This window comes from Chelonia mydas, chromosome 10 (genome assembly GCF_015237465.2).
Source record: "Chelonia mydas isolate rCheMyd1 chromosome 10, rCheMyd1.pri.v2, whole genome shotgun sequence".
Lineage (NCBI taxonomy): Eukaryota > Metazoa > Chordata > Testudines > Cheloniidae > Chelonia > Chelonia mydas.
The window spans coordinates 71,371,005-71,398,899 of NC_051250.2; the positions used below are offsets into that span (position 1 = coordinate 71,371,005).

Here is a 27,895-nt window from a genome sequence, read left to right on the forward strand (position 1 = left end):
TATACCTTCAAATCAGCAGCACTGCTATGGGTACCCGCATGGCCCCACAGTATGCCAACATTTTTATGGCTGACTTAGAACAACGCTTCCTCAACTCTCGTCCCCTAATGCCCCTACTCTACTTGCGCTACATTGATGACATCTTCTCATCTGGACCCATGGAAAAGAAGCCCTTGAGGAATTCCACGTTGCCAACTGTGTCCACATATCTATTCAGGGGACACCATCATAGGGACTAATCACATCAGCCACACTATCAGAGGCTCGTTCACCTGCACATCTACCAATGTGATATATGCCATCATGTGCCAGCAATGCCCCTCTGCCATGTACATTGGTCAAACTGGACAGTCTCTACGTAAAAGAATAAATGGACACAAATCAGACATCAAGAATTTATAACATTCAAAAACCAGTTGGAGAACACTTCGATCTCTTTGGTCACTCGATTACAGACCTAAAAGTGGCAATTCTTCAACAAAAAAACTTCAAAAACAGACTCCAACGAGAGATTGCTGAATTGGAATTAATTTGCAAACTGGATACAATTAACTTAGGCTTGAATAGAGACTGGGAGTGGATGGGTCATTACACAAAGTAAAACTGTTTCCCCTTGTTTATTCTCCCCCATCCCCCACTGTTCCTCAGACATTCTTGTCAACTGCTGGAAATGGCCCACCTTGATTATCACTACAAAAGGTTTTTGCCCTTCCTTCCCCCACCCCCACCCCCGCTCTCCTGCTGGTAATAGCTCACCTTAAGTGATCATTCTCCTTACAGTGTGTATGGTAACACCCGTTGTTTCATGTTCTCTATGTATATAAATCTCCCCACTATATTTTCCACTGAATGCATCCGATGAAGTGAGCTGTAGCTCACGAAAGCTTACGCTCAAATAAATTGGTTAGTCTCTAAGGTGCCACAACTACTTCTTTTCTTTTGCGAATACAGACTAACCCGGCTGCTACTCTGAAACCTGTGATTATATCGTAGTGCAGAGTACTACCCTACTGCATGACTCTATTGTCTGTTTCACCTCTGAGTCATGTGGCTAAGACCTACTTTTCATCTTGTCCGAACTGACTCGTAAATCAACGCCTTTGTTCAAATTAAAGACGTCCTCATTCTACTCCACGCAATTGCACACTGAGCACAAGGGAAATCGGAAAGTTCATATTAGGGCCAATAGGAACCTCATCAGGGACTGCTTCAAAGGTCAGTCCCCAATGCCTTAGCCACCCCCGTATAAACAGTCTGCACAGGACTCCATTAGTGCATTTCAATCCGATATTAAGAACTGCCCTTTGCTAGTGCTATCGAGGCGAATGTTCCACTTTCATGTTTGTAATGCATCATTTGGCTGGATGTAACGTTTAACAATAACCAAGAATTGAAATGGCCTCTGGCTTCACCATATTTGTATTATTAAAGACCAGTAAGTCTCACAGACCACTAGACTGGATTTACCACGTAGATTTGTTTTTCCAGGCCAGAAAATCAACTGGGTTCGCATCCCAAATGTGAGGGTACTGAAAGAGTGATGATGGTTAGTGTTATCCCAGGTGCCAAGGGGTGATCCCAGTCAGGATTTATACCAGTTTATTTCTGAAAATAAAAAAATACTTTTTGTTAGTGAAGTTCAGTGCACTCTAGTGGTTAGAACAGGAGACTAGGAGTCAGGACTACTGGGTTCTAGTCCCAGCTCTGGCCCTCTGCGGTCAGTACATTCATGTTGTGAGGGTGCTTATAGTGAAGCTGACTACCTGTGACCGTCTGGTCAATTGTCCTTCTAGCTGAAATGTCCAAGAGTTTCTCTGCTGGTGAGTCAAAAATGACCAACGGAACCTTGTGAAAGGGCCATTCCTGTACTGATAGATTCTGGTAATGGTGCCTGATCTGCTAGGAGACGATGTCCCTTTGGGATTTGCCATGATGATGATGATATGAGATTCACTGAATGTGCGGATGAGTGTTAAGGGAGGTGGGGAGCAAATCGCAGTACTTAATCCCTCTTTACCTCATCATCCCTTTCCATAAAATGTGATGATACCCCTTCCTCAGAGGGAGGCTTACTTCCTGGCTGCCTCCCATACTTTGGGATCCTTGGACATTAGATGCTAAAGAAAGTGGCAGCAAAGTATTGTTACTCATTGCTGCACAAATCTACTTGTACACATCTGGATCCTAGAATTATGGCTTTAAACAGCATGTATAATGATCTGTAGGCTTACCAGACAAGCTTGAAGTTGTTCTGGGTCAGGTTTGAGATGCACCCAATTAACTTACTGTGGCTGGAACAGAGGGGTCCTTGCTGTGTTTGATTCCCCTTCTTTTTGTTATCCTCCTTTCTCCCATATGCCCTTGTAGAATGTCCGGCCTCCCTTGTGTCACTGACAAGATCTGTGTGATGGGAGCTAGTCAGTAATGGACAAAGGTTTTCCATTCTGAGTTACGACCCCCTGACCGAACAGGATATTCCATCTGAATGCTGAGAGTTGTCTGATCTCTTCATGATGCACAAATAATCTGGTTCCTGGAAATTGCGTGGCATGGCTCGGACCATGCAAAAGGGTGTCACAGAACTGCTTGCATTCAGCTGTGTCCTGCAACAGCTGAGGGCAGACAAAACAGACTGAGAGACTGCTGGAAAGCTGAGAGGGCAGGTCTTTCAGATACAACCAGTGATTTGGGCAAGCCTGTAGAACAGCTCTGTACGGATTCCAACCTTGGAAAAACACCATTTCTGGAGTGGGGTTAGGTGGCGACAGGTTCCTTCACGGTGCTCCAATTTTACAGGCTGTAGCCTATAACAAGAGGCTTAATAGAAATTACAGGAGAAACAATAGACACTGTGTACCCTGCCCTACAGAACTGGGATAGGTTAGATTAAACCACAAGCTATTACTGAGCCCCATTCTTGGTTTTCCTTAGCTTTAATATGGCTTGGGATCGCAGGTATTTTTTTCCCCTCACTGCTTGAGATGAGACTGTAGTCTCTTGTCTCAAGTATTCATGGTAGCCCCAGTAGACTCATGTCTTTCTGCAGATATGGCTGTGCAATGTTGGCAAAAAATGTCCAGCAGTGAAAGTCACAGGTCTGGATAGCCTTCCTGAGATATCACACCTTGAATCTTGCCCATCCTACACTTGGGTGGGGAAAGAAGGAATCATTTGTCAGATAGGTCGTTTTAAAACAAAACATGAGGCACGCACACAATGTTGTGAGCAGTTCTGTGCAGAGATGGGTTGGTAGGCTGGCCGCAGATGGGGCCATCAAGGATGCATGATAATGGTGGTCTCATTTTTCCCACAACTTATCACATGGCTGTTCCAGTTTCATATATGGATTGCATGTATATGTGTATCATTATGGATAAAGTTAGGTATCAATTCTTGGTAAGACTTACTGGCACAGTTCTCCCCTCTGTGCACAGGGGGCATTGCTCTGAAAGTCCCATTAACCCCAGCGGCTAAAAGACCAGTTCATCCTGCATTTGAATGATGGCAAAAATAAACTCCTCTCTCTCCCCCAAGCCTTCCTTATTGCTGATTTTTTTTACATCTAGCATCTATGTCCATGGCTGCTGATTGATATACCTGGTGTACTGTGCAGAAGGGAGAAAGCATCTTCCATGCCATGCTGTTGAATTTGCCCGGTACATCCTAAAGCTGCAATTCATCGCATGGGCTGGAATTTTCAAAAAGGCCTAAGGGGGCCAGATGCCCAATTCTCATTGACGGACTTTCAGTGGGAGTTGGGCACCCAACACCCATGGGTCCCTTAGAAAATCCCAGCTTTAAGCACATGCTTAACTGTAAACACATGAATTATCTCATCCCTATTCAACAAAGCACTGAAGTGTGTGACTTCAGTAGGACTTATGCACGTGCTTAAGCTTTAAACGCTTTAGCTGAACGGGTTCCTGAGTTCACTGGAATGTGAACAGCATTGTAATAGGTGACTTATGACCTGTCATGCAAGAATGAATAAATAAGGTCCTTTCTACTGACCTGAGCAGAGAGGAGCACAACTGGGCAGAGCAGCAAGGGAGGGGTAGAGCTGTGGCTTTAAGGATTCTTCTGGTAGCTGCATGGTTGGGTTCTGTGGTTGGAGTCCAGGAGAATCATTTCCTACCCTCAGAATTATTCAGCCAGGCATCTGTGCCAGGGTTAATACTGATGCTTGTGGCAATGATTGCTGCTTCTTCCCTTCACCTCTCTGTGGAGGGGGTGGAAGTACTGGGCAAGGTGCAGTAAGGAAGCTCTTGGTATGTCTACACTGCGACTAAAGACCTGCAGCTGGCCCATATCAGCTGACTCAGGCTTGTGGGACTCAGGTTTGTGGGGTGGTAAAACTGAGGTGTAGACGTTCGGGTTGGGCTGGGGCAGGAGCTGGCGCTCTGTGACCCTGTGATGGGGAAGGGTCCCGGAGCTCAGACTCCAACGTGAGCCAGAACATCTACCCCTCAGTTTTGCAGCCCAAGCCCTGCAAGCCCAAGGTAGCTGACATGGGGCAGCTGCAAGTGTCTCATTGCAGTGTAGATGTGCACAAGTCTTCATGTATTAAAGAGGCTCTAGCTCAGCAGCAAGTTATGGGCTTGAGGCAGGATTTATTGGGTGAGATTCTCGGGTCTGTGCTATGCAGGAGGCCAGATTAGATTATCATAATGGCCCCCTCTGGCCTTAAAATAACTCATCTCTGGGCTCTGTTGCCTGGAGGGGAACAGGTGGCCAGTACTCCTGGGGAAAGGAATTCATTCCCCCCCTCCTGCTCCCAAATACATGTAAGGGAGACTATCCAACCTAGGGATTCTCCTGGGCTCAGTTCCCATTCTGTGGGCTTTGCTGGAGGAGAGGACAATGTGTTCCAAATAAATTGTCTGTGGAGTATAAGATGGAAGCTGTGCAACTTGGTAAGGTTGTGTTGGCTCTTCAAGGAATCTGAAGCTCTATGGATCTGTAATGGAGGCTCTGGGAACGTGTTCTCTTTTGTTTCTCCTTTGGGGATATAGTTACCAGGCAATTATTTCACACCCTGTAGCACTGCAGACATGTCTCTTCAAGTCCAGTCCCTTACCACGTGGCTGAGAAAATGTATTTTACATTAAAAAAGAAGCCTTTAAAGAAATGCCCTCCAGGCATAAAGCCGATGTGTTTTCTGCATATAACTGTTATTAATACAATGAACTTCTCTTCAGATTCACGGGGAGCGGGGAAGGGAATGTGACTTGATCACTGGAGATATGAACGATATGATACTCATTTTCAGTGCATTGTAGGTCTGATTCCATCACAGCGCCCCAGCCCGGGATTCATTTTGCAGTGATAAAGCAGTGCGACACTGTAAAGCAGGTTTATGTGACGTGCGTTCCTGCAGAACATTAGTATAAAATAAACAGATTATATGAGCAATTTTACGTTGGCTCAAAGATGCCAAGATATATAGATCTGGGCAGAGTGGAATGATAAACAGCAAGTATGATTGAAAACTTGCATAACAAAAGCCCCACTGGTGTTAGTGATGGGAGTAAAAGAAATGTTGCCTTAGCTTTTAAAGGTGATTATTGATTTTTGTCTCAGTAATTTGTCACTGTTTATTACATGAGATCTTTTTACCTCTGGTTTGACAGTCGCCCCGCACACCTCCAACAACATCCCTTTCTTTCACTACTGCTCTTCCAGGACGCTTTGGAAATGGTGGAGGCCACTTTGCTGGCATGGATGTCAGCTACTTTGCTCGCAGATGCCAGATTCCCCTGGATGCTTGCCACTGGTATGATGGGGTTTGCCCTTACCAGAGAAGTGCAGCCAATTTCCCCGTCCCTTTGCTTCCAATGACAGTTAGCTAAGGGCAGCGTTTATATCAACTGTGAGAGCGTTGGTAGCCACTTGGGCAGTACCACCACATCCAGTATGGGACAGGGAGGGGCTCAGTGCCCCAGCCACGGGGAAGGGGGAGCTGTCTGGGAAATGTGGCTGAGCCAAGCAAGGGAAGAGGGAACTCCCGTCTGCTTCTCGCAGAGGATGGGGAATAGCACTTTCCCTGAAGACATTCCCTTTTGATAAAACCCTTGGAGACATCCATCCAGTCTCCCATGTTCCACATCCTTGTGTCACAAAGTAAGAACCCGCACTCCTTGCTCACTTGTAACTTGTGCTTGTGATGGGGGCGGGGAGGATCCAGATGTGTGTTTGAAAGGAGGTGATTATTAGGTGGAACGTGAGAATTGTTGAGACTTGGGGCCACATCCACGTGGGATGTTAGCTTTCAGGAAAGGAAAAGATGAAACCAAACCACCTCCCACACTTAATGGCTGAAGAAGCAGAATAAGAATCCAGACTTCTGGGTAGGGTGACCCAGATGGCAAGTGTGAAAAAGCGGGACACTTTTTTTCGGGGGTGGGAGGGTATAGTTGTGTATATAAGACAAAGCCCCTAATATCAGGATGGTCCCAATAATATCAGGAGGTCTGGTCACCCTACTCCTGGGTTCCATTTCTGGGCCTGCCATTGGCCTGCTCTGAAAGTTACCTCAGCTGGAATTTTCACATTAAACTGTTTAAAATCAGGCCTTACTTTCTGCAGTGTTGAGTACTCCACAGGGCATCTTGACTTCAGGAGGAGGTGACTCTCTGCATCTTTGAAAATCAGGCCACTTTTTTAGGTGCTTAAATATCGGTGGGTGGTTAGGGACTAAATGTAGACAGCAAAGTTGGATCCTGTTGGAAGAGACTGCCAAAGGCCACAAGGGATAGTTGGGGACCCTCGCTGCCTTTTGACCTTTGCAAACTCTCCCTTTGACTTTAACCTTGTAACTCAAGTAACTTCGTCCTCATACTTGCCTCGTTGATTAATTTGTCTACCTGTGACTCAGTTTACACACATTAAGAATTGTCACTTCTATTCTGATCTGCCCCATAGGACAAGTGGGGATCTCCAGAAGAGAAGCTCTAGGGAAGTGTTTTCTGTATTACTGCGAAAAACATCTCTGGACAGATGAAAGTGCTGATCCCAGAGGAAGGGTAAATTCTCTAGAGAGTGTCTTTTAAGAGCAAGAAATGTATAAAGTGCACATAGGGGGAATCATCACTGCTGTGTGCCTTGGCTTCCCTACCTATAAGATGGAGATGATGGGCAGGTGTTACTGTGGCAAATTGTATTGCACTCCTCAGATGAAAGGTATAATGGGAAAGAGTTATAATTGTTCAAGTTTCCTGAGCTGTAGGTGGATAGGAAATGGGATAATGGACACAATACCTCTTGCTGAGAGTTGCTTATAAATCTTAAAGGAACCTGCCCCTCCTCCCTTTTAAAATGGGTGTGAGAGGTTGGACCCCCCTTTCAGGGTGCCACCAGATATGCTGGAGTCCCACTGAGCCTGCCCATTCCACGAGCCTGGGCTTCCTCACCCTGTCCTTGCTGTGCCAGGCCCTCAAGCCTTCTTTAGCACACACACAGGGAAGGCCACACCCAGCTACAGACACAGACTGAAATCATCTTTTTGTGGGAGGATCAGCTCGGGGATTTACCCAGCACTGATGTGGACACCTCCTTTGGGGTGTAAACCCAAAATAATATTGTCTTGCACTGTATAGAAAGCTCTGTACAATGCAAGTTCATAAAAATCACCCCCTCCCTCAGTGTGGAGGGAGATATGCACAGCTTTTTGCTTTTTGCCCCTTCCCACCCCCAACCCCCAGATATGAATTGCACAAACTCAGTTTTGGTATAAACAAGAAATAAGTTTATTAACTACAAAAGCTAAATTTTAAGTGATTATAAGGGATAGCAAACAGAACAAAGCAGATTACTGAGCAAATAAAACAAAACACACAGACTAAGTTTAATACACTAAATAGGTAGGATATAAATTAGCAAATTCTCACCCTGAGTGATAAGCAGGATGGCAGATTCTTAAGGCACAAGTTGCCTGGGCTTTCCCAGGTTCTCATACACAGTCTAAAGACCCTTCTAGCTTGGGACCATCACTTCCCACAGTTCAGTCTTTGTTCCTCAGGTGTTTCCAGGTGTGTTGTTGTAGGGAGCGTGAGGTTCCCCCATAATGTCATTGTCCCCCTTTTATATCTTCTCCCCACTTGCTAGAAAGCTCTTTTGCTGTGACATAGGTCAAACAGTTCCCATTGTGTGGTGCTAACTCTGAGAGGTTTCTATTGTACACAATTCCTGGGGTAATCCTTGTGCTTGTGCGCATTTCCTCAGTAAGCCATTAACATTGTTTGGTCTCTTTACTCTTGTACCTGAAAGGCTGCTTGTGGGTGTTTTCAACCTCAGGACATGTTTCAGCGACACATACATAGCCAAACTTCATAACCTCACATATGACAATAGTACATACAATCCAACGAGATATTACTGTTGAGACTTTAAGAATGACACCTCACAAGGCATACTTTGTATAAAGCATATCCTAATTACATGACAGTGGTGAATATTGGGGTGTCAGGATGTCACAATGGGGGTTATGGTTTCCACAGAGGATATGGAAACAATGCCATCTCTGTTAGATTCTGGGTTGGACTCTGAATTCAAGTTCTGGCTGTCTGAGCGCCGAAGCTGCATTTACTAGAGAGGGTTCCTCGGCGTGCTGTGTATCTCAGAACAGCAGTTTCCCCTTTGAATCACACTGTTTCATCTCATCAGGCATCCTGCCTCTTAACAGTGATCACCCCAGTGCTTGAGAGAATGATGAGCAGTCCCCTCCCTTCCATAATGCACTTACCCAGTTGTTTAATGCTGTATTTCTGGGGTACAGAGAAAAAATATTTCCATCACTTTGTCTTGAAGCATGGGATTTGATTTTTTCCCTCATGCTGTCTTACATTCCATATGCAAATATTACTAGTGGACCCCTTCAAATCCAGCCCCACCCAGTATCTGACCTGACCTTTTCCTGCTGCAGAATGTCTATGGAGAGCCAGCCTACTGCTTATAGTCAGCGTCTCATGGGAGTAGGCCCTTGATCATGTGTTTGATCCTTTAGGTATGTAATCATTAGAATTTTGGCCCTAGGTGCACCCTAGATTTGGGGTGCTTGGTTCCGGCAACCATCACGTTCACTCCAAAGCATTTCCAGAATCGTTTGTGCTGACTGCAGTGAGGATCCCGAAAATGGTTGCTCTTAGAGGCCCCCACATAGAGATTGGTCTCTCCCCATGCAAGGTGCATTTTACTGACCTCCTGCAGATGAGTGACCATGGTGGTGTCTCCTAACTGTGGTGCACTATGGGGGCTGCCTATTATACTGATGCCTAAATGCAGCTCTTGGTACATTAGAAAGGGGGCACTAAGTCACTAGCACCAAAAAAATAGTGGTTTGGATTCGCGGAGGACAGTTGCAGCTGCAGAAATGATGAAAATTGTTTTTCATACTGGAGTCTTTGGATGTCCAGGAACCCGAGGTCCTTATCTTTCACACAAGTAAAGTAACAGAAGTAGGCTATTCTGTTCGTCCATTTTATTGCCAAGAGGCATTTCTTTGGCATAACAGCATCCTGGTGTATCCTAATAGGGTCTAGCTGCCCTGAGAGGAGAGCTGCTGTCAGAATACTTTAAAGTTGGACAGAACATTTCCTGCTTTTTGAGGTATATCAGCAAACATTCTGACCGCCTCCAGTGGGAGACTATTTTTATACTGTCCAGGGGCTGTCTTATATTATGAGATCGCTATCACTTTTTTTTATTTGAATCCTAACTGCATGTCTTAGGATGACCTTAAAAATATCATCTCCATCTCTGAGGAAAAAAAACAGATACCCTGTTTCCAAGATGGAATTGGGTTGTCTTTTTTAAGGAGACATGACCATGAAAATAAAAGTATGTTGGATTTCTTCCATGAGCGTGGCAGAGAGCAGTTGTTGTACCCAGTGCTGCATCTTCTTGGCTCTAAACTGATGTTGCATAAAACCCACAAGTGTATTTCTTTGCATTAGGTAAATCTTAATTCTCTTTTGAAATTGTCTTGTCAGTAAGTGAAGCTCCCAGCTATTAATTAATCTGTAAAAGATTCTTTTAAAATGTTTGTTCAACTTAATTTTTATTTATTTTGCAAAGAAACTTTCTGTTGGGGCTCAACTCCTTACCTTTGTGGCTGCTTCTTGAGTCAGTTATGTGACACGCTGCCGATGTGTGAGCCAAGTGTCAGTGTGTCAGCAAGGCCATGAGTTCAGACAGAAAGGGATCAGGTGCCTAGCTTGTCTGATATGAGCTTTGGTGTGCGTTCTTCAACTGCTCCATGGGAGAGTTGGGTTTCAGTGTTAAAACCACAGTCCCAAAAGGGAAGGGGTGAAAAGTTAGGCCAGCCCTTGACAACAGGCAATTCAGCTTTGCAGAGTGCACAGTAGAAAGGAGCTCTCCGCACACATCAGCTCCTCCAAAACATATCTACTTCTGATGGGAACTCAAACTAGTACTGAGGAACATGGGTGAGTTTGAGGGGTTCACCGCTTGTGCTGCTCAGTGTTAAGGATGTGCTTGAATGATACCCATGCACCCAATCAGATTCAAACTTTGGGGTCAATGTTTATAAAGTGCCTATGGGAGTTGGGAACCTTTGGCTTTTAGGACTCCAACCCTCTTTGTGAATGTGACTTAGGTGCCTAAGTCATGCAAGCATTTCTGAAAATGTTGCCTGTGGTCTTATACCAAGGTCTGGAAGGCATTGTGGTTGCCTTGCCTAGTGCTGCTAATACAGCATCTGATTATACTAGCACCCTTGATCATGTCCCATAGCCCCTTGCTTCACAAGCAGGCAGACGTTCCAAGGGACTACTTGCAGTGTAATGGCCTGATCCTGTAGGATTCATACAAGGTTCATGCGCTTGGCAACATTCAAGGCACACCCGGAGTGTTGTGCTGGACCTGTGCACACACAGCTCCTCTCAAGGGCATCAACCTTGGAATCTCGCCCAAATGACATGAACCGTGGGAAGCCTCCCAGGACTGGGCTCAAGGCCCGAGAGCAAGGAATGCGGTAGATAGAAATTGGTAAATAAGAATGTTAAACAAAGCCAGTGTATTCCTTTTATCTGTTGGAGAATGTAATGCGCGGGGGGAGAGAAGGAATAAAGGGGAAGGTGGAAAGCTGACAGGCAGAAGCCTGTTAGCAGACTAGCCAGCTTGCTTGCTAAAAGCTGTGTTCTGTCTTGTCATTGAACCGCCACATGATCCAAAGTCCACTGAAATCAATGGAAAGACTCCTATTGACTTCCCTGGGCTCTAGATCAGGCCCAAACATACTAACAGCTGTGAGTCATCATGACAAGATCTGCAAATGGAGTAAACAGAATACAGGTTATTAGCCAAGATGGGCAGGGACGATGTCCCTAGCCTCTGTTTGCCAGCAGCTGGGAAGGGTGGACAGGGGATGGATCACTTGGTGATTACCTGTTCTGTTCATTCTCTCTGGGGCACCTGGCATTGGCCACAGTCAGAAGACAGGATACTGGGCTAGATGGACCTTTGGTCTGACCCAGTAAGGCCGTTCTTATGTTATGTAGGTTATGTGCTCTTTAAGTAATTGTCTCTGGATTTCTCTCTCTTTGTAGGTGAGTGTTTTAACTACCTTGGAGCGGCGATTCAACCTGCAGAGCGCTGATGTGGGGGTGATAGCCAGCAGCTTTGAGATTGGGAACCTGGCCCTCATTCTCTTTGTGAGCTACTTTGGAGCCCGGGGGCATAGGCCACGTTTGATAGGATGCGGAGGAATAGTCATGGCTCTGGGCGCCCTCCTTTCTGCGTTGCCTGAATTTCTGACCCATCAGTACGAATATGAATCTGGGGAAATACGCTGGGGGGCTGAAGGGAGGGATGTATGTGCTGCCAACGGGTCCACCAGCAACGAGGGACCAGACCCGGATCTTATCTGCAGGAATAGGACTACCACCAACATGATGTACTTGCTTCTCATTGGAGCGCAAGTGCTCCTAGGCATTGGTGCTACCCCTGTACAGCCACTAGGAGTTTCCTACATCGATGACCACGTGAGACGGAAAGATTCCTCCCTATATATAGGTAAGAGTTTGAAGTTTCTTGAATGCAGTTGAGGTGTTCCTGCTATTGCAGCTCATTCTGTTGTCTGGTATATCCGGCATCAATAGAAAGGATGAATTTGAGGTTCTTCTCTGTGCTTCTATGTCTGTGATGGTACCTTGGCTTTGGTCTACCAAGAACTAACTACTACAAGAAACATCTCTCTGCCACCTATAACCATTGTGCCCTCCCTGTCCCTTTTCCACTTAAAATACCATGGCAGAGAAATGCAGGGGTCTTCGCTCTTAGTAGAGAAAGCTGGTGATGTGTTGTCATCCTTTGGGTTGGCAGTCATAATGAGGCAGTGGATGATTAGGAAAGATGTTCCCTTGGTATTTCTTTTCATAGCAATTTCCCATGTCCCTTAAACTCCAGTGATATTGGTCACTTGTTGCTGAGCTTTAGCCGCAGAACATCAAAGTAGCTCATAAAACAGTAATTAACCACCTTATCCAGCATACCCTAGCTGCCTCCATAGCATGTTAGTTGACATGTCTAATGATTACTCTATGAAGGCACCGGATGCAAGGGGACATTTCTCCTTGCAAGTTTTCTAATAATTCCTTAGAAAAGCTATTCTGAGCACACACCCCTGACAGACAAAGTTCTCTTTGTAGAGCCAGTGCTCCTACTCAGCATCTTGTGGAAAGACCCCAGAAAATGTTACCGATACGGGTGCAGGATGGCAAAGCTGGTAAGTCTATTGTGATCTATGGGGAGTTAGGCATCTAACTCCCAATAGTGGTGATCATGCTGCAAAATTACTCACTCTATCTCAGGCAGCTTGGAGTTAGTTGTATGATGTTACATGTTCAGGGGTAACTCTCGGTTTTGGTTATCAACTGAAATATCCTGGCCTTAGGGTAAAGAGCTCATGGGTTTCTGCGAGGAGCCCCTCAGTGACTGTGCTTCAGAAAACTTTGTGAGTGAAGTTGTCCTCTGAAAGCCTCTAGACTCTGTGTCCATCTGTTGTCTATATCTGCTCCATTTCCATAGGACTCAGTAGTAACTAGCCACCAATTCTGCTGGCCCCAATTCAGCAAAGCACGGAGGCATTTGCTTATCTAATTTGCCTGCCTGCCTGTGTTCCTCTTGTGTCCCTCAGCATGGTATTTAATGGCTACAGAAACTTCACCCCCTGACCTACTTTGACTGGAAGCCAAAAGACAATCCCATCAACAAACCACCCTTGCTATGACCTCTCCGGTTGAGTTACCAAACAGAACAAAATATACCTGGCTGGAATCACCACTCGGGTAACCCTGCTCAGCTTCTGTTGCCATTTCTGAATATGTCCCATGATATCAAACTTAGTGAAACAGCGGGGACACCGATCGGATAGGTTGGCTGTTGTAGTCCTCTCCTAGATTAATGCCTCTTGCATCTACTTAATAAGGTTCCAGCATGTGCACGGCACAGCCCATTCATTCCTTAAGTGGTCATAAAATCATTATTTCAGCATTTTGCTCCGCACACTGGAATTTTATGTTCTGAGCATTTTACTTGAATTTTGTGTGAGGGTTCCACTGTACAAAGAGGACTGGAAATATATCACTTTGTGTGTAAAATACAGGATAACAAATGGCCTCAAGGTAAATACAAAGCTGAATTCACTGGAGCAACTCTGTCAATGCCACAAACCAGGAGTTTAAATTAAGCCTTATAACGATTTCAGAATCATTGATCATAAAGAAATATCTTGAAAAATTAGCAATTTGCTTAAATCAGTGGAGTAGATACATTGGCAAGATAGATATGACAGCTCTGAGATCGGGACTGGGGAGGGGTATGTGCGCAGGGTGGTAAGGAGGAGGTGCTATCAGGAATTTTGTTCGAGACATTAAACTTGCTGCTTTAACATAACCTTTAAAGAGTTGGTGGTTTAACTGATGCTGGGAAAATACTGACAAAACAAAGTCCACTCAACAATCATTTGAATTTCCTCATAAACTTGCTTCCCAACTGTTTTGGTTTTCACTTTTTGCAAACAGCGTGTTTTTGTTAAACTCGCATGAATGTTCATGAAAACTCATTCCTAGCCGTTCAAAATGTGATTATTTGTGCCAGAAATCTGTGTGCACTTATTCAGTCAGGGACCAGCAGTATCAATGAGTAATTTCTGACCCATCGCACCCATGCATCGCAACTTGGCTTGTTAAATACTGTTTATCGAATGCTTTCTTCAGACTGTGATCAATTCATAGAGTAAAAGAGTGAAAATCATTCTCTGAATAAATATGAATATAAAATAAACAAGAAGGAATCTGGATCTGCTTTGTATTTGTCACTAGCAGGAAGGAAGGTTAAATTCTTCAGATGAAATACTGATTGTGAATTATTTGCTCAGCTTTTAATTTAGTTGACTTTTTCAGTGATGTCAAATGATAGAATTTTCAGTGACCTTGGCAAAAAGACCTTGGTTCGTTCTCCATTGTGTTATACACCCTCAGTTATTCCCTGTTTATTGTCACCATGCAGTATTTTATACCAACCTTCTTCTCCTATAATAAAGTGTTCACTCTGTAGGGGCTGTGCTGTATGCATCCAGGATAACAGATTCCTGGGATAAGTTCTATAATTTTAAATCAGGAGTAAAGTGAACACAGATTACTGCCATAGGAGAGAAACTAATTAATAATGATAGTCCAGACAGTCATGTTGTCACATTAGACAGCTGCAAAGAAATGATCATTTCTTTGCCAAACTATGTAACTTTTGCCATATGGCTCACTTCAATAATGTGCAAATTGTGTCTGGTCTATGATTGAGCTAGGCAAAGCATTTATCTGACTCCTAGGTATTAGTTAATATCTGCTCACCCCTGACTTGACCAGAAAGGATAAGAATTCCTTCAAGAGTGCTCATACAGTGAACTGGATGGAACTGTCCTAGTGTACTGTGTCTATTTCTATTCATTCATGTTGCACAAGAGTGAGACATTCTGGCAAGTAACTGTAGAAGGTGTCTAATGCCACCTATCTAGTGAGAAACTGACATTTGGGAAACGCTTGTGGTGGGGAAACTCCACCATAATATGAGGTGTGGGGGGGCAGGGGGGAGTGGACCATGGATTTGAAAAGTATCATGAAACCTGATAGCATTAAGGGAAGGATAAACAAATTAGGAATGTAACTGTGTGAGCCTCAGGGCTGGAAATTTGTTACTACATAATGATACAGATATTGCAGTTCACGGGCCATCCATTCCTCGTGTAACTCCACTGAAGGTGATGGAGAAAAGGATGAATTTAGACCATTCTGTCTAGGCTCAAAACCTTCAAAGACTTATGCATATGCTTAATTGTACCGTCTCCGTGAATAGTCCCATTGGATGTAAAATACAAACACTTTGCAAACTTAGCGTATTACAGTCCCACAAAATTTAGATATGTCATTACATGCACATATGAAGTTATGTTTAATTAGCTACCCTGACCACAGCTGCATGTACAATTGTGAAAAGTGTGTGTGCTAGTTAGAGCCCTGATCCAGCAGTTGGATCCATGCGGGCAGATCCTTGTGCCTGTGCTCGTCATCATGGGCTTCAGTGGGATTCCATGTGGGTCCCGTTACAGGTTTAAGAGTGCAAATTTATACATGCACAATTTCCCCCCCCTCCACTTTTGGAAAACATGACACATGGCATTGGGGAGAGTGTCCAAGGCCCTGACTTGGCAAGATACATAAACATGTGCCTAACTTTAAGCATGTGTGTATTCCCATTGAAATATGGGACTTCTCGGGTGGTTAAAGCTGGGCTCATGTATATGCACCTTGCTGAGTCAGAGGTGCAGCTTCTTTGGATTTCATCCTCGCAAAGAGCGAGGGGTGAAATGCTAACAGAAGGATATCTCATCGGGATCGGCTCCTGCTATGTTATATTTCAAATTTCTAGAGACAGTAGCCGTGCTTTGGGTTTATGATGCATGCAACATGTTGCTTCCAATCGCAAACAGACTGTTGCTGAAGTAACCAGCCCTAGGAAAATAAGAAGGAGGAACTTAGTGGTAACTGAAGGAATATCAAATCAGAGTGCCCCACTCCATACAAGGATTCTTAAAAGAAAGACAGTTTTGCCTTAACATAGACAAGGCTTTGCTGTCTCTTGATATCTTTTCCTACTAATGACGGGATACATTTTCTTTCTTTTCATCTACCAAGAGTTCATTTAGCTCAAAGGTCATGACAATAGCAAAAGGAGCCAAAGAGATTTAAAAAAACAAAAAACCTGTTAGATCACTGAGGTTGTGAAAGGCATTTGATTCAGTGCTTGTTTATTTGCTTTTTTTTTTCTTATCCAACATCATACTGTTTCATCTCTTTAAAACAAATCTGATTTCCTCTCAAAAGATTCCAAGCCAGGGAGCAGTTCCAAAGCAGTTTACCTACTTTACATGTATGTTTCTCTGTAGTCATCATAAAGAAACAATTTTGGATGGGGAATTCCCCCCAGGGGAACCTGCATAGCTCATTATTCCTCTACCTTTACTGACAGTGATGCTTCCCTCATGATATCCATTTTTTCCAAACGGTAAATTATTTCTATAAAATAAATGTTAACTTCTAAATAGTGCAATTCTCTCCCATTACCCCTGCTAACAGCTTTTATTATGAGGAATTCTGTGTTTATACTGTTCAGCTGCCCATGGGTCTGATCTTCACTACTGAAGCCAATGGGGATTTTGTTACTAGAAGGATTGGATGCCATATGGGACATATAGTATAACTGGGGAAAACATATTTATGTAAGTCCCTGTTTATCGTTTTAAACTTGCTGCCTTCTGGAGGAGTGTTTTGTGGTCATTAAACATCCAGCAGTTTAGACATTAATTTGTATATCCTGGCAAAATTCCATCTTAAAGTAAAATAAGCCATCTCCCTAAAGTCCTTCTGTGTGACAGTGGATGAAGGTTACTTAACTGTTGCATAAAGTTGCCATTAAAGGCTGCCCCATTTCACCCAAGTAATTGTTGCCTTTTGAAGCTGAGTGAATGACCTTTGTATAGTCAGCATATGACTTGGCATAATTAGAGATGAAAGATGCTACATGCATTCAGGAGATTATTACTATCTAAATCATTCTGTTGATATGGAAAATTAAAAGGGACTACATCAGATCGCACTGGCTTTCCGTTCCTTTCATTGGGCACCGGATTGGGCCCTTAATGTATTAAGTTTGAGACGGCCCCAAAATTTGTCCTTCCCCAACATTGGTTTCTTTATTGACACGTCCTCTGAATTCAGGATTCCCATCACTGTAAATCTCCCACAGGCTTGCAAGAGTGGATCCCCTCTGGAAGACGGAAAAATTGCATTAAGGCACTTCCAGAATGGTGCAGAGCAGTTCTGAGCACAGGAAGCAGGCAAACTCCTGTCGTGCTGCAGGGAAAGTAGAGAATGAGGGGAGGGAGAAAATAGGACAGGTCCAGTTAGGCCCTCCTAGTTCCATCTTTCAAACTCCATGTCCTTGCACCATATGTAGTCACTGGCACCTGGGCAAGGTAAATGCCATCCCTGGTGTGTGAGTGGAGAATTGATTTCAATGTGTTCTCCATCCACTTTGCACAGGTATAAATGATTAGATGAGGCAGGCGGGAATCGGGCCCTTTATTTTCATTATTCACTTTCATTCCTGCAGTTTTAGCATCTTTTTATTTTATTTTCCATGTGACTGTGTGAAACCTTTTTTTTTTTTTTTTGAAGTTCCGAAGAAGTGCCGATACTTGCCTCGTGTGAGCTCTTGTTTGATTTAAGCACCAGCTCAAGTCTGCTGAGCTGCAACACAGGGAAGACCGATATAAAGTAGCTTGAATCCTGAAGTCTTCAGTGATAAATGTCAATTGAAAACCCACTCAAATTAGTTCGTGTCCGTCAGAAAGACAGCAACCATTGTGCCTGGGAGAAACAGAAGTATTTTCTTTATTGACCAGTATTAAACCTGCAGATCAGTAACTGTGGCAATGGGTTAATAGCCAGTTCAAAGCATAGGATGCTGAATATTGAAGGGCATCAGATTTTGTATTCTGGCAACCACTGCTTTGTATTACAACACAAAATGTTGACATGTTTTTATTTGAGAGGTCACTTTATCAAGCTAAGCAAGTACTGTGAACCTCAAGACCATACATCTTATATGTTCGTTATGTTAGGGCTAGTCAAAAAATTTCTGTCACTTTTTTGATGGACAATCAGATTTTAAATTAAATATATTTTTGTGAAACTGAGCACTCGAATAAGGGCCAGATTTGTCAAATGAGCTCATCACATCCTTGCAAATCTGGCCATACATTTTGCAGTATTTGCTACTGGGTGCACAGAGTACTTCTGAAAAGTCTGGCCCTTATTTAGGTGCCTAAATAGGAGCTGAAGACTTGAAAATCTGCCCAGGAGCTCCATTGGAAATTGGTTCCCATGTTTCCTTATGTAACACATTATCCAAAATATGGTGTCTTGTTAACACTGTAGATGGGTCAGGCCTCTGAGCACATGCAAGAAATGCTGCCAAATTCTGCAGAACTGTTTTTCTTACTTTCTGCAGAATGTGTGTGTGACTTTTTCCCCCTTCTGCAAGCAAATTTACTCAGATTTCCATGAGAACCCAAGTAGTTTGCTGGTGCTACTGATAAGTTTAAAAGAAAACTTAATTTCTCACCCAGTCTCGTCCATCTTTCTGAATTTCCCTTCATTTTCCTGAAATGTATGCTTAGGATCTACACTGTAAAACAAAAAACATTTGCCTTTAGAATGACGTTTGACTGTATCACTTTTCTCTCTTGAATCCCTTTGCTGGCACCCCTTGCTATCACATAGAATCAATGGCGTAGCTAGGATAGAAAAACTGGGTTGGCCCTGGCTGTCAGGTGGGTGAGCAATGAGAGAGGGGCCATCTTCCCCCACAGAGGGGACGTATGGTTTTGTGGGGCCTTGGGCCAGGACAAGTGGGGGTCCCTCCCCACCCCTGCAGTCCCGCCCCCAACCCACGCTCCTGCCGGGGAAATGGGCTCGGGACATGGGGGCTTGCCCCGTCCTCCTGCCCAGCGCTCCTGCTGGGGACCAGGGTCTAGGCACGGGGACTTGCCCCGTTCCGCCCACCTGCCCAGCGCTCCTGTCAGGGAGCAGGGTGGGGGTGTGATTTGGGTGGGCTGAGATGCCGCTGCATTGAATTTAAGCTCCTGGCCACCTTGAAATCTCTGCCCCGCCCTTGCTGAATCTTCCAATTGCTCCCAGCCCCCTTCATCCTGCCCATGTTCTCCTCACCCCTGACCCATCCACTTGTCAATATCCCACACACTCACATCAGTACCTTCTCTCCTGTGGCCCTTTTATGCTTGGTCCTACTTCCCTGAGCTCATCCACAAGGCCTCTGCCTTGTCCATATTTAAGACCCTCTAAAAGTCCACTTCCGTCATGCCATCTACAGTGACTCTAGTTGGCTTGTCTACATGCACCCTGTTCCCTACCCTTAATCTCTATCTGATTGTCTCTCAGACAGTATGAGCTCCTCAGGGTAGGGATTCAGTGATGTATTGGTAAAAAATGAAGTGGGTAAACTCCCCTTCCTGGTGTTCCAGGGCAGTGGCCTGGTAGACACTGAGGATTCCTTTATTTTGGATTGGGTTTAGGGTAGGATGACATTAGGCATTGGAAGTGACATTAAAATGCACTTTGGGGTGAGCATAACTAACTAGTAGATAACGTGCATGGCAGTTGTGATGTTCATACAACCAGGATGTACTTGTCACAGGAGAATGGGGATGAATAAATGCTTTATCCCTTAAATGAAAAGTGGGTAAACTCCAGATTCTCCAAATAAGATGTTTTCCCTTGACTACACTACTGTAGGGACCATCCCTTTTGAATAGCTGGAAAGCATCCTACATGTTGTGAACCATAAACATACAATAGGTTTGCTTGTTTCAACTCTGTCACTCACATTCACACACACTCTGGGCACAAGCATTGAATTCCCTACGAGTATGTACAGTTTTAAAGGTATGTAATGTTTTTAGCCTTAAGGATTTGGCAGTATTCTGTAATCATATTTGCTAGCACTGCAGTAAACTCCGTTTCTGGCTGGTGATTGGAGAGAACCTTTTCTTCTGGCTACATACTCCCCACGGGGTATATATTGAGAGGGGACAATGTACTAATGCCAAACGAAAAGGAGAGCCATCTCCCGCTTGAATGCAAGGAAATCTTTTCATCATTAAAAGGTGTCCTCACATCAGATTCATTTCTCCTCCCCCACCCCCATACTGATTCTGATAAGATTAAATTGCATGGCTCCATAGGGATATCCCTGCACTGTCATAGGCCACTGATCCATTGATAACCTTGCAGTGTTTTAAAATAAATCATTGCTCTTTGGAGGAATCCATGTTGATCTCATTTGCTGTATTTGAGTGGGGCTGGGTCGGTTACACATTTCCCCTTTTACAGCCTGATGCAGGTAGTAATATCCTGGAAAATTAAATTGCAACATAAACAAGCGTGTAGCCTGCTTTAGAGGGCCAACAATAGCCAATTAATGGAAATAACCTGACACACTGCAGGCGGGAGAATTGAGAATGGAGGCTGTTAAATGGACGTACTTATTCAATTACAAAAATACACAGTCATAACTGCTGTGAGCTCCATTATTTTACATCAATTGCTCCAGATCCCTTAGCCCTCTGCTAATAGCTTTCTGTGTCATGAACTGAATGAACAAAGTGTGCATCCGGACAGCCACAATTCATTTTATGTTTGGTGGGTAGGTGATGCTGGGAGTTGTTTGCATGTTACTTTAGAGTCCTTAAGCATTCTGCAGTTGCTTTTGATTTTGTGTGGGTCTGTACTACAGTCTCACTTTGAGTGTATGTATGTTGATTTTTATGCTGTATTTAAATCAGTTGTCAGTGGGGAGAGTCTCATGAGATGTACCATCCCCACGGAGTGAGCTGCTCTATCCTTAATTGGTAGGCACACTAAGGAAAAAACACAATAAACTACCCAGAACTCGGTGGTATGGTTCCTAGAGACAATTAAACAGAGGGGCTCGTCTCTGAAGATAAGTTGGTTCTGAATGCTCTGTTAGTCATCAGAGAGACAAGGTGGATGAGGTGATATCTTTTATTGGACCAGCTTCTGTTGGTGAGAGATGCAAGCTTTTGAGCCACACAGAGCTCTTCTTCAGGTCTGGAAAAGGAACTCCGAGCGTCACAGCAAAATGCTACAATATGTGCTAAGGGACCATGTGCTAACTACTTATGCTAAACTATCTCTTCTACCTTTCATTTTGCTGTTATGCTAGGAGTTCCTTTCCCAGACCTGAAGAAGAGCTCTGTGTGGCTCGAAAGCTTGCATGCAATGCTACCAGAGTGGTGTACTGTAGCCATAAAAGCACAGGAACTCACTGGAGGAGATCTTCTCCAGTGAAAGAGTACAAAGCTCCTGATGAAGGGAGTAGGCCAGAATGAGAGGGGGCTTGTCAGGCATGTGTTGGGCAGTGTTGCTGTAACTTATGCCGAGGATACATTGGTCCCTATCTGGCCCAGGATCTGGGCAAATATAAAGGAAGTTTAAAGCCATATTTTGCCCCCTGGGCTTCACCTGCTGTGTTGTCCCTCAGTCCACACTGAGTAGTGTCCTCGACTTGAACTGATGACCTAGAGGGGAGAGCCTCCCTAGCCTGGCATGAAGCCTCTGATGTGAGTCTTCTCAGCAATAGCAGCAAATACAGAATTTGGTGTGGAAGATATCTTAATACTTGTCAGAAAAGATTATCCCACTTGTCCTCAGCCAAATGAGCAAAAGAGGGTTTTCAGGAATTTCTCCTCTCTGTCCTTGTAACCTTGCAATGAGTGGTGAGCAGCGAACAGAGTGTCAGAGGAAGTAGTGTTAAAAGATAATCACTGCCTTAACAATTGCAAAATAGTTACCACTCTTCTTATATATCCTGACACACACATGCATGACCGACCAAGGCTGGTATCTTACTGCTACTGGAGCTTACCAGAATGTGTACTGATGCAAAGATGTGTGCGTCCCTTCGTACCTGCCCTGCCATGTCTCTTGACTGTACCTCATTGTGAGTGACCGCATTCATGGTGCACAACAATGTGTGTTGCATCATCCCAAACATCTTTGCTTCTGGCTCCCTGTTTATTTCTCTAAATAATCTATAGGGCAAGGTGTTTCGACTAAGAAAACTTGAAACTCGCTCAGTGCAAGAACCTTGGTTTATTTTATGCATCCTGTTGCGAAGTGCACATTTATGTATGTAACACACATTTATTGACACTTTGTTATGATTTATTGTCACACACAAAGGCCAGGGTCACACATTGAGGTCTGAGAGACTTGTAAGCGATGTCCTCTGGGCTTAATTTCAGGATCCAGTGATGTCCTTATGAGAATGATGTCCGCTTGCTCTGGTAGCTGGGTGGCACGTTAACCCAATTTTCATCACTTGCCGGGGGCTCCCTACAATTCCTGATCTTTGGCCCACTGTGCGCACACATTCTTCAGATGCCAGACATGTGAAATATGCCTAACCTTCTCCAAGTTGTTTTTTGGAAAGCCCTGAATAGGACAGTCGGATAAACATAAATGTCAGGCCGTGTTCCCTTGACATATGAAGGTAGGAAGAACCTTGCATAGTTGCCATTAAGCTAAATTTTTATCTTGACGGCCTTCCTGTACGTTGGCTTTTCAGTGTAGGTCACTCACTGATCTAGAGGCTCTATTGCAGCAGAACTGTTAGGAATCATATGCATGGGGGGGGAGGGGGTAAGAGAGTGAACTTAGACAAACCTTAGAGGGGGAATTAAGGATTGATGACAGATCAAATGGTGGAGGAGATTTCCCCATGGCCTTTAACTCTGCAAGCGTAAGTGGTATCAGACATCCAAGGGGCTGGCTAATCAATGCGGTGGGTTCGATACGTGCACCCGGTGAATGCCAGGGGAGTGGACATGGCAGGTGTTAAAGGGCCCATCAGAACATCTGGTATTCCTTTCATGAGGCCAAGGGACCAAGCTATTACATGGCTGTTGAAACATCAGCATGATGCCATTAACAGCAAATGTGTGGTCATTCCAGGTGGGGACTGGGACAAGAAAGCTAGTTCAGCGAGGTTCTATTATTGGGGACACAGACAGCAGCAATTGACCACTAGATGGGATAGTAATGAGTGCATTGGAGGTGGATAAGACCGATTAGTTTCTAGGAAGCACCCCTTGCTTATGTTATTAACCAACAAGTAGAGACTGGTAATGGGTGCAGTATGTGGGCCCCGGGTGGAGGGAGGGTGTGGCTGCTTGCTAAAGAGCTCTCCAGCTTCCCACTCTGACAGACTTTCCAGTGCTGGGGTGCCAGCCCTGGGGTTTATGCCATCAAAAGCCTGCATAGACTCCTGTGCGTCTGGCTCATGATGTTAGCGAGAGACCACGCTGTATATTGCCCCCAAGGTGTGTTCGTGCTAACTGACTAATGATTTAGTATCTTTCAGAGCTGCCTAAGCTATCAAATAAGAACGCTTGTCACAGAAAGAATGTGCTGCGTGTTCCTTTTAAAAAAACAAATAAATAAAATAGCCAGCTTATCACACATGGCAAATCTAGGGAAGTGTTTGCTGGCTCAGACTGAAAAACAATGCGGGGCAGAAACAAAATCCACACCCCTTTTTTAAATTTTATAATTATATCGTTCAGCCTAGAATCAGACTTCCTGCAATCAGACTCAGATTTTCTGTCCTTTGGTGTGTTTACAGATACTGGGGGGCACCGGGGCGGGGGGGGTTGAGGGGGGATTAATCAAAATAGCAACTCTATGACAGAAGTGAAAATTGATGAGATGCCTTTCACGTTACTGGTGCATCAGCAGGGAGGCTGGAACAATTTTTATAGTGGGGGTGCTGAGAACCATTGAACCAAACTGTAAACCCTGGATATAATGGGAACCACTTCAAGCGGGGGGGTGAGGCAACACCCCTAGTTCCAGCACCTATACGCACCACTTCAAATACCCATCTGTGTGGACAGAAAGGCAGATTCAGCTGAACATGATTCTCCCAAAACACAAAAGTGTGTGTGAGTGAGAGAGAGAGAGATGCCATGACAATACGAAGAAGAGGCTGTTTACTGGGACAGAGATGTTGGGCTTGTGGTCTACATGCTAGGCTGGGACTTGGGGTCTCTGCCAGCTTTGCTACTGGCTTTCTGAATGGCTTTGCCCCCTCAGGAACAGGCCACTGATGTTCTAGCTCTTTGCTTACTATTTTAATGGCACTGCAGTGCTTTACATCAGTTGCCAATTTCTTATTGCCAGGATACCACAGATCCTCTAACTGCAGTGCCAATTACTTCCTTCAGTTTCCCTTAGGCCAAACTTGGATCTTCTTCCTCAGTCTAACCGTCTATTGACTTGAGTGCAGGTTTTGTCTGAGTGAAGACATCAAGATTTGGCCCTTTCTTAATTGTCCAAGATTTGAGGATTTAAATAGCCTTCATGAGTGGTTTGCAGCAGGGTCAGATTTTTCACTTGTTATAAAGTTTGACTCTGAGTATTTCATGTTAATTAAAGCCTACTCCAGGCTGAATCCTACCCTGGGAAGGGCAGGATCTGAAGGCACTCTGATCAAAGCAGCAGGGGAAATTCAACAAGAATGTTTTCTAGATAGGAAAGCATGGGGTGGGGGGGCCTTTCTTTTCCACTTGCTTAATTTAGTCATCCTAGTTTGTGTTTAGGTTTCTGAGTGTTTGTGCGCAGGGAGGGGATGGCTCTTATTAGAACTTACAGGAAATAAAAAAAAAATTGACAGCTTTGCTGTGGCGAATGTTGTTTGTAATTGTTGCACATATCAATTACCGCCCCCCCCCCAATCAAAGACTACCTGCATCTTATTAACAATCAGCTAATGACACATGGATCTCTTAATTCAATCAGACTGATCATCCAAAGAATAATATACTAGCTGGAGAAAGCTTGAGAGCTTTGGTCTTTGAAGCTATCATGAGAGACTAATGCACTGTGGGGATAGAAGTGGGAGGGGGCATGCGGGAAGTGAATTACCTCCCATCAGGAGGAAACTAGGAAGAATATGTGAGTGCTAGTCAACTCTTCAGTGACCAAGGCCAAAGTTTGTGTTGCTGTTTTTGAATCACTCGTTTGGGCCCGGGCTGTGATCGTTTATGTTGTATCATAGCAATGCAGCATCGTTTGCAATATGAAAATGTAGTGTGGTAGCTTTTTCTTTCCTTCATGCACTTTTCTGACAGACAAATTCCTCCCTCCCCCCCCCAAATGTAAGGCGGTTTTACAGCTTAGTACTTTATGGGAATAGATGTTCGTGATGGATGTCCCCTGTAAAAAGCAGAGTGTACCGGTATTTCTGGTGGCAGGCTAGCAGGCTGCTCTCTGGAGCAGTTGCCTGTGAGCGTGGAGGTATTTAGAGAGGCACAACTGAGGGTAACTGAACTAGCTTAATTTGCAGGAGTTCGACTTAGCCTTGGCAGAGGAGGCTACAGTCACAGTTGCTTCTCTTAAATTCGGTAGAGGTACAAGATTCTGTATCTGGTTATAAGAGAGATCTTCTCCATACACATGCATAACTTTTGATGCTTGTCAATGAGGGCAGTTTCTTGCGGTTGGAGCTAGGGGCTGGGACTCAGGATTCCTGGGTTCTATTTTGACAATCCTATTGATTTGCTTTATAATCTTGGACAATTCTGTAAACCTTTCTTTGTCTCACTTGACCTATCTGTAAAACATCTACCTATAACTGAACAAATACGGTTTGAGCTGATGTTTTTTAAAAGTAAAAGCTATTTTCCTTTGTCCCTGAGCCTGCAGCCCTTACTCCAGCAAAACTCCCATTAAGGTACATTTTGTTAGTTAGGATGGTAAATGAGCTTTGCCTGAGTAAGGACTGTGAGGTTGGGCCCACAGCATTTTACTTCTGCCAAATAAGTGGATGAATCCAATTTGCAGCACTCCATGGGACCTGTGTTCTTAATAGATTCTCCTGGTACACAGTATTATAGCTTAGACAGTGAACTATGTTATTTGAGTAACTGCCGACAAATTGTATATTGATCATAACATCTCTGAATGCTGTATATGCCCCTCTTTCTGACAGCAGTTCCAATGACATCAGCGAGAGTGGCAAAGTGGGTCAAGGTCACTGTATAGCCCTTTAGTGATCATCTGTGTACCAATCTAAGATGGCCGCCACAACAGAGAGAGACACAACTAGGTAAACATGAGCATCTCTGCATGTGCTTTGGAACAGCCAGGTGTCATTCCAGCATTCTTAAACCAGGTGTCATTCCAGCATTCAAGAACTCAAGCCACTGCCATTCGTGAAAGAACAGACATTTGTAACTCTTAATATAATGGGGACTGATTAACAGATGTTGCGGGGGGATAAAGGGGGGTGGGAGGTGTTGACTGGTTGAGGTATGCATAAAACCTCATAATCAAAGGTATATTGCACTGAACATATTAACCCATTCCTTCCTGTTATGCACTAACATGTTGTAGCTCATGCAACTGTCCCATTAAAAACAAATACAGCAAGTGTTTTCATATGTAGCCCTTCATAAAATGTATCGAAACCACTTTGCAGACATGTAGAATAGTCTTTACACAGCAGGATATGGTGATTCATCCAGGCAGGAAGGGGGAAAACGAGAGAGAGAGAGCGAGAGCGCGTGCAGGCTAAGAGAAATTAAACTTGAAGATGGAAGAAAGTGTTCCTGCAAGCTAGCCCCAGGCACAGGAAGATGGAGAGAGGCAAAAATGTGGGCAGGGTCAAGGAAGAGGTATGGGAGTGAGCGTCAGCGATAGCCTAAAGTGGGACGTGAAGGTTATAAAGTGAGATTGAAACCAAAAGTATTCAGCGCCTCAGAGGGAAGGAGAGAATTCCCCATAATAGGGAAGTAGAAGTGAAGGTTACCCTTAACATTAGAGAGCTGTGGAGAGGGGACATAGGGAAGCCACAATGGCAGTTTGTTTAGGTTTATAAAAATCTCCCATCACTAGGTCTCCAAGAGCATCCCCAATATTCAGCACCTACCAAAAATCTAATGGCATATTGATCAATATTGGCTCAAATCCCACAGTTTCATTGGATTCCAAAGCCTGAGTAAACAGATGAGACTGACACTGTGCCTTATGGTCAGCAAGGCTGGGCTTTGTCAGTCCTACAGGGCTGGTGAATTCCAGCATGAGTGGGAGGAGGGAGAGGAGGAGAGGTAAGAAGGTATAACATCAAATAGGATACGGTAAAGCAAGTCGACGAAGCACACAAAGTCAGGAGGGCAATTTTGAAATAAATCTACAGAGCACCGGGAAGCTCATGAAGGTGACTAAGGGTGGGGTGGTTCCCTAAATGGTAAAGATCCAGGAACTCCATGAGTGGAGATTGGATGTGATTAGGCCAGGAATATAACATAAGAGGGGATTCTAATACTGGCACAGAGGTGGGGATCAGCATATTTACAGACTGGTGGAATATGAGAGCCAAAAGAAAGCTCATGGTCAGGAATTTCTGGCCTTACAAACCAAAGGTTACAGTCTGAGCTATGCAGAGCTATAGCAGAGTCCACGATATGGGTCATAAGAACTCAGATGCATCCTGATTTAAATACACTGAACATTTAAGGAGATTCTGCATTATTAAAAATCTGCTAGAAATGACTGAGTACCTCCCAAAGGCACAGCTCCATGCAAGCAATCTTTTTATTATTGAAAGGGGAGCCTATTTCATGAATATACAGTACATTTGGGTGTTGGGGGGAAATGTGTATCCTTGTTCCCCACAAGATCTCTGCATTTTCTAAAGATCCTGATTATCGCCGCAAGCC

At 44.3% G+C, this 27,895-nt stretch overlaps 1 protein-coding gene across 2 annotated transcripts in view; it reads left to right on the forward strand.

The window, feature by feature from the left end:
- Positions 1-27,895, forward strand: part of SLCO3A1 (solute carrier organic anion transporter family member 3A1) — a 213,186-nt gene that overhangs the window by 21,231 nt on the left and 164,060 nt on the right. For both annotated transcript variants that reach the window (XM_037910666.2, XM_043523691.1), the window contains one exon: positions 11,565-12,030. In XM_037910666.2, the coding sequence (XP_037766594.1) occupies positions 11,565-12,030 (466 nt within the window). The remainder of the gene's footprint in view (positions 1-11,564; positions 12,031-27,895) is intronic.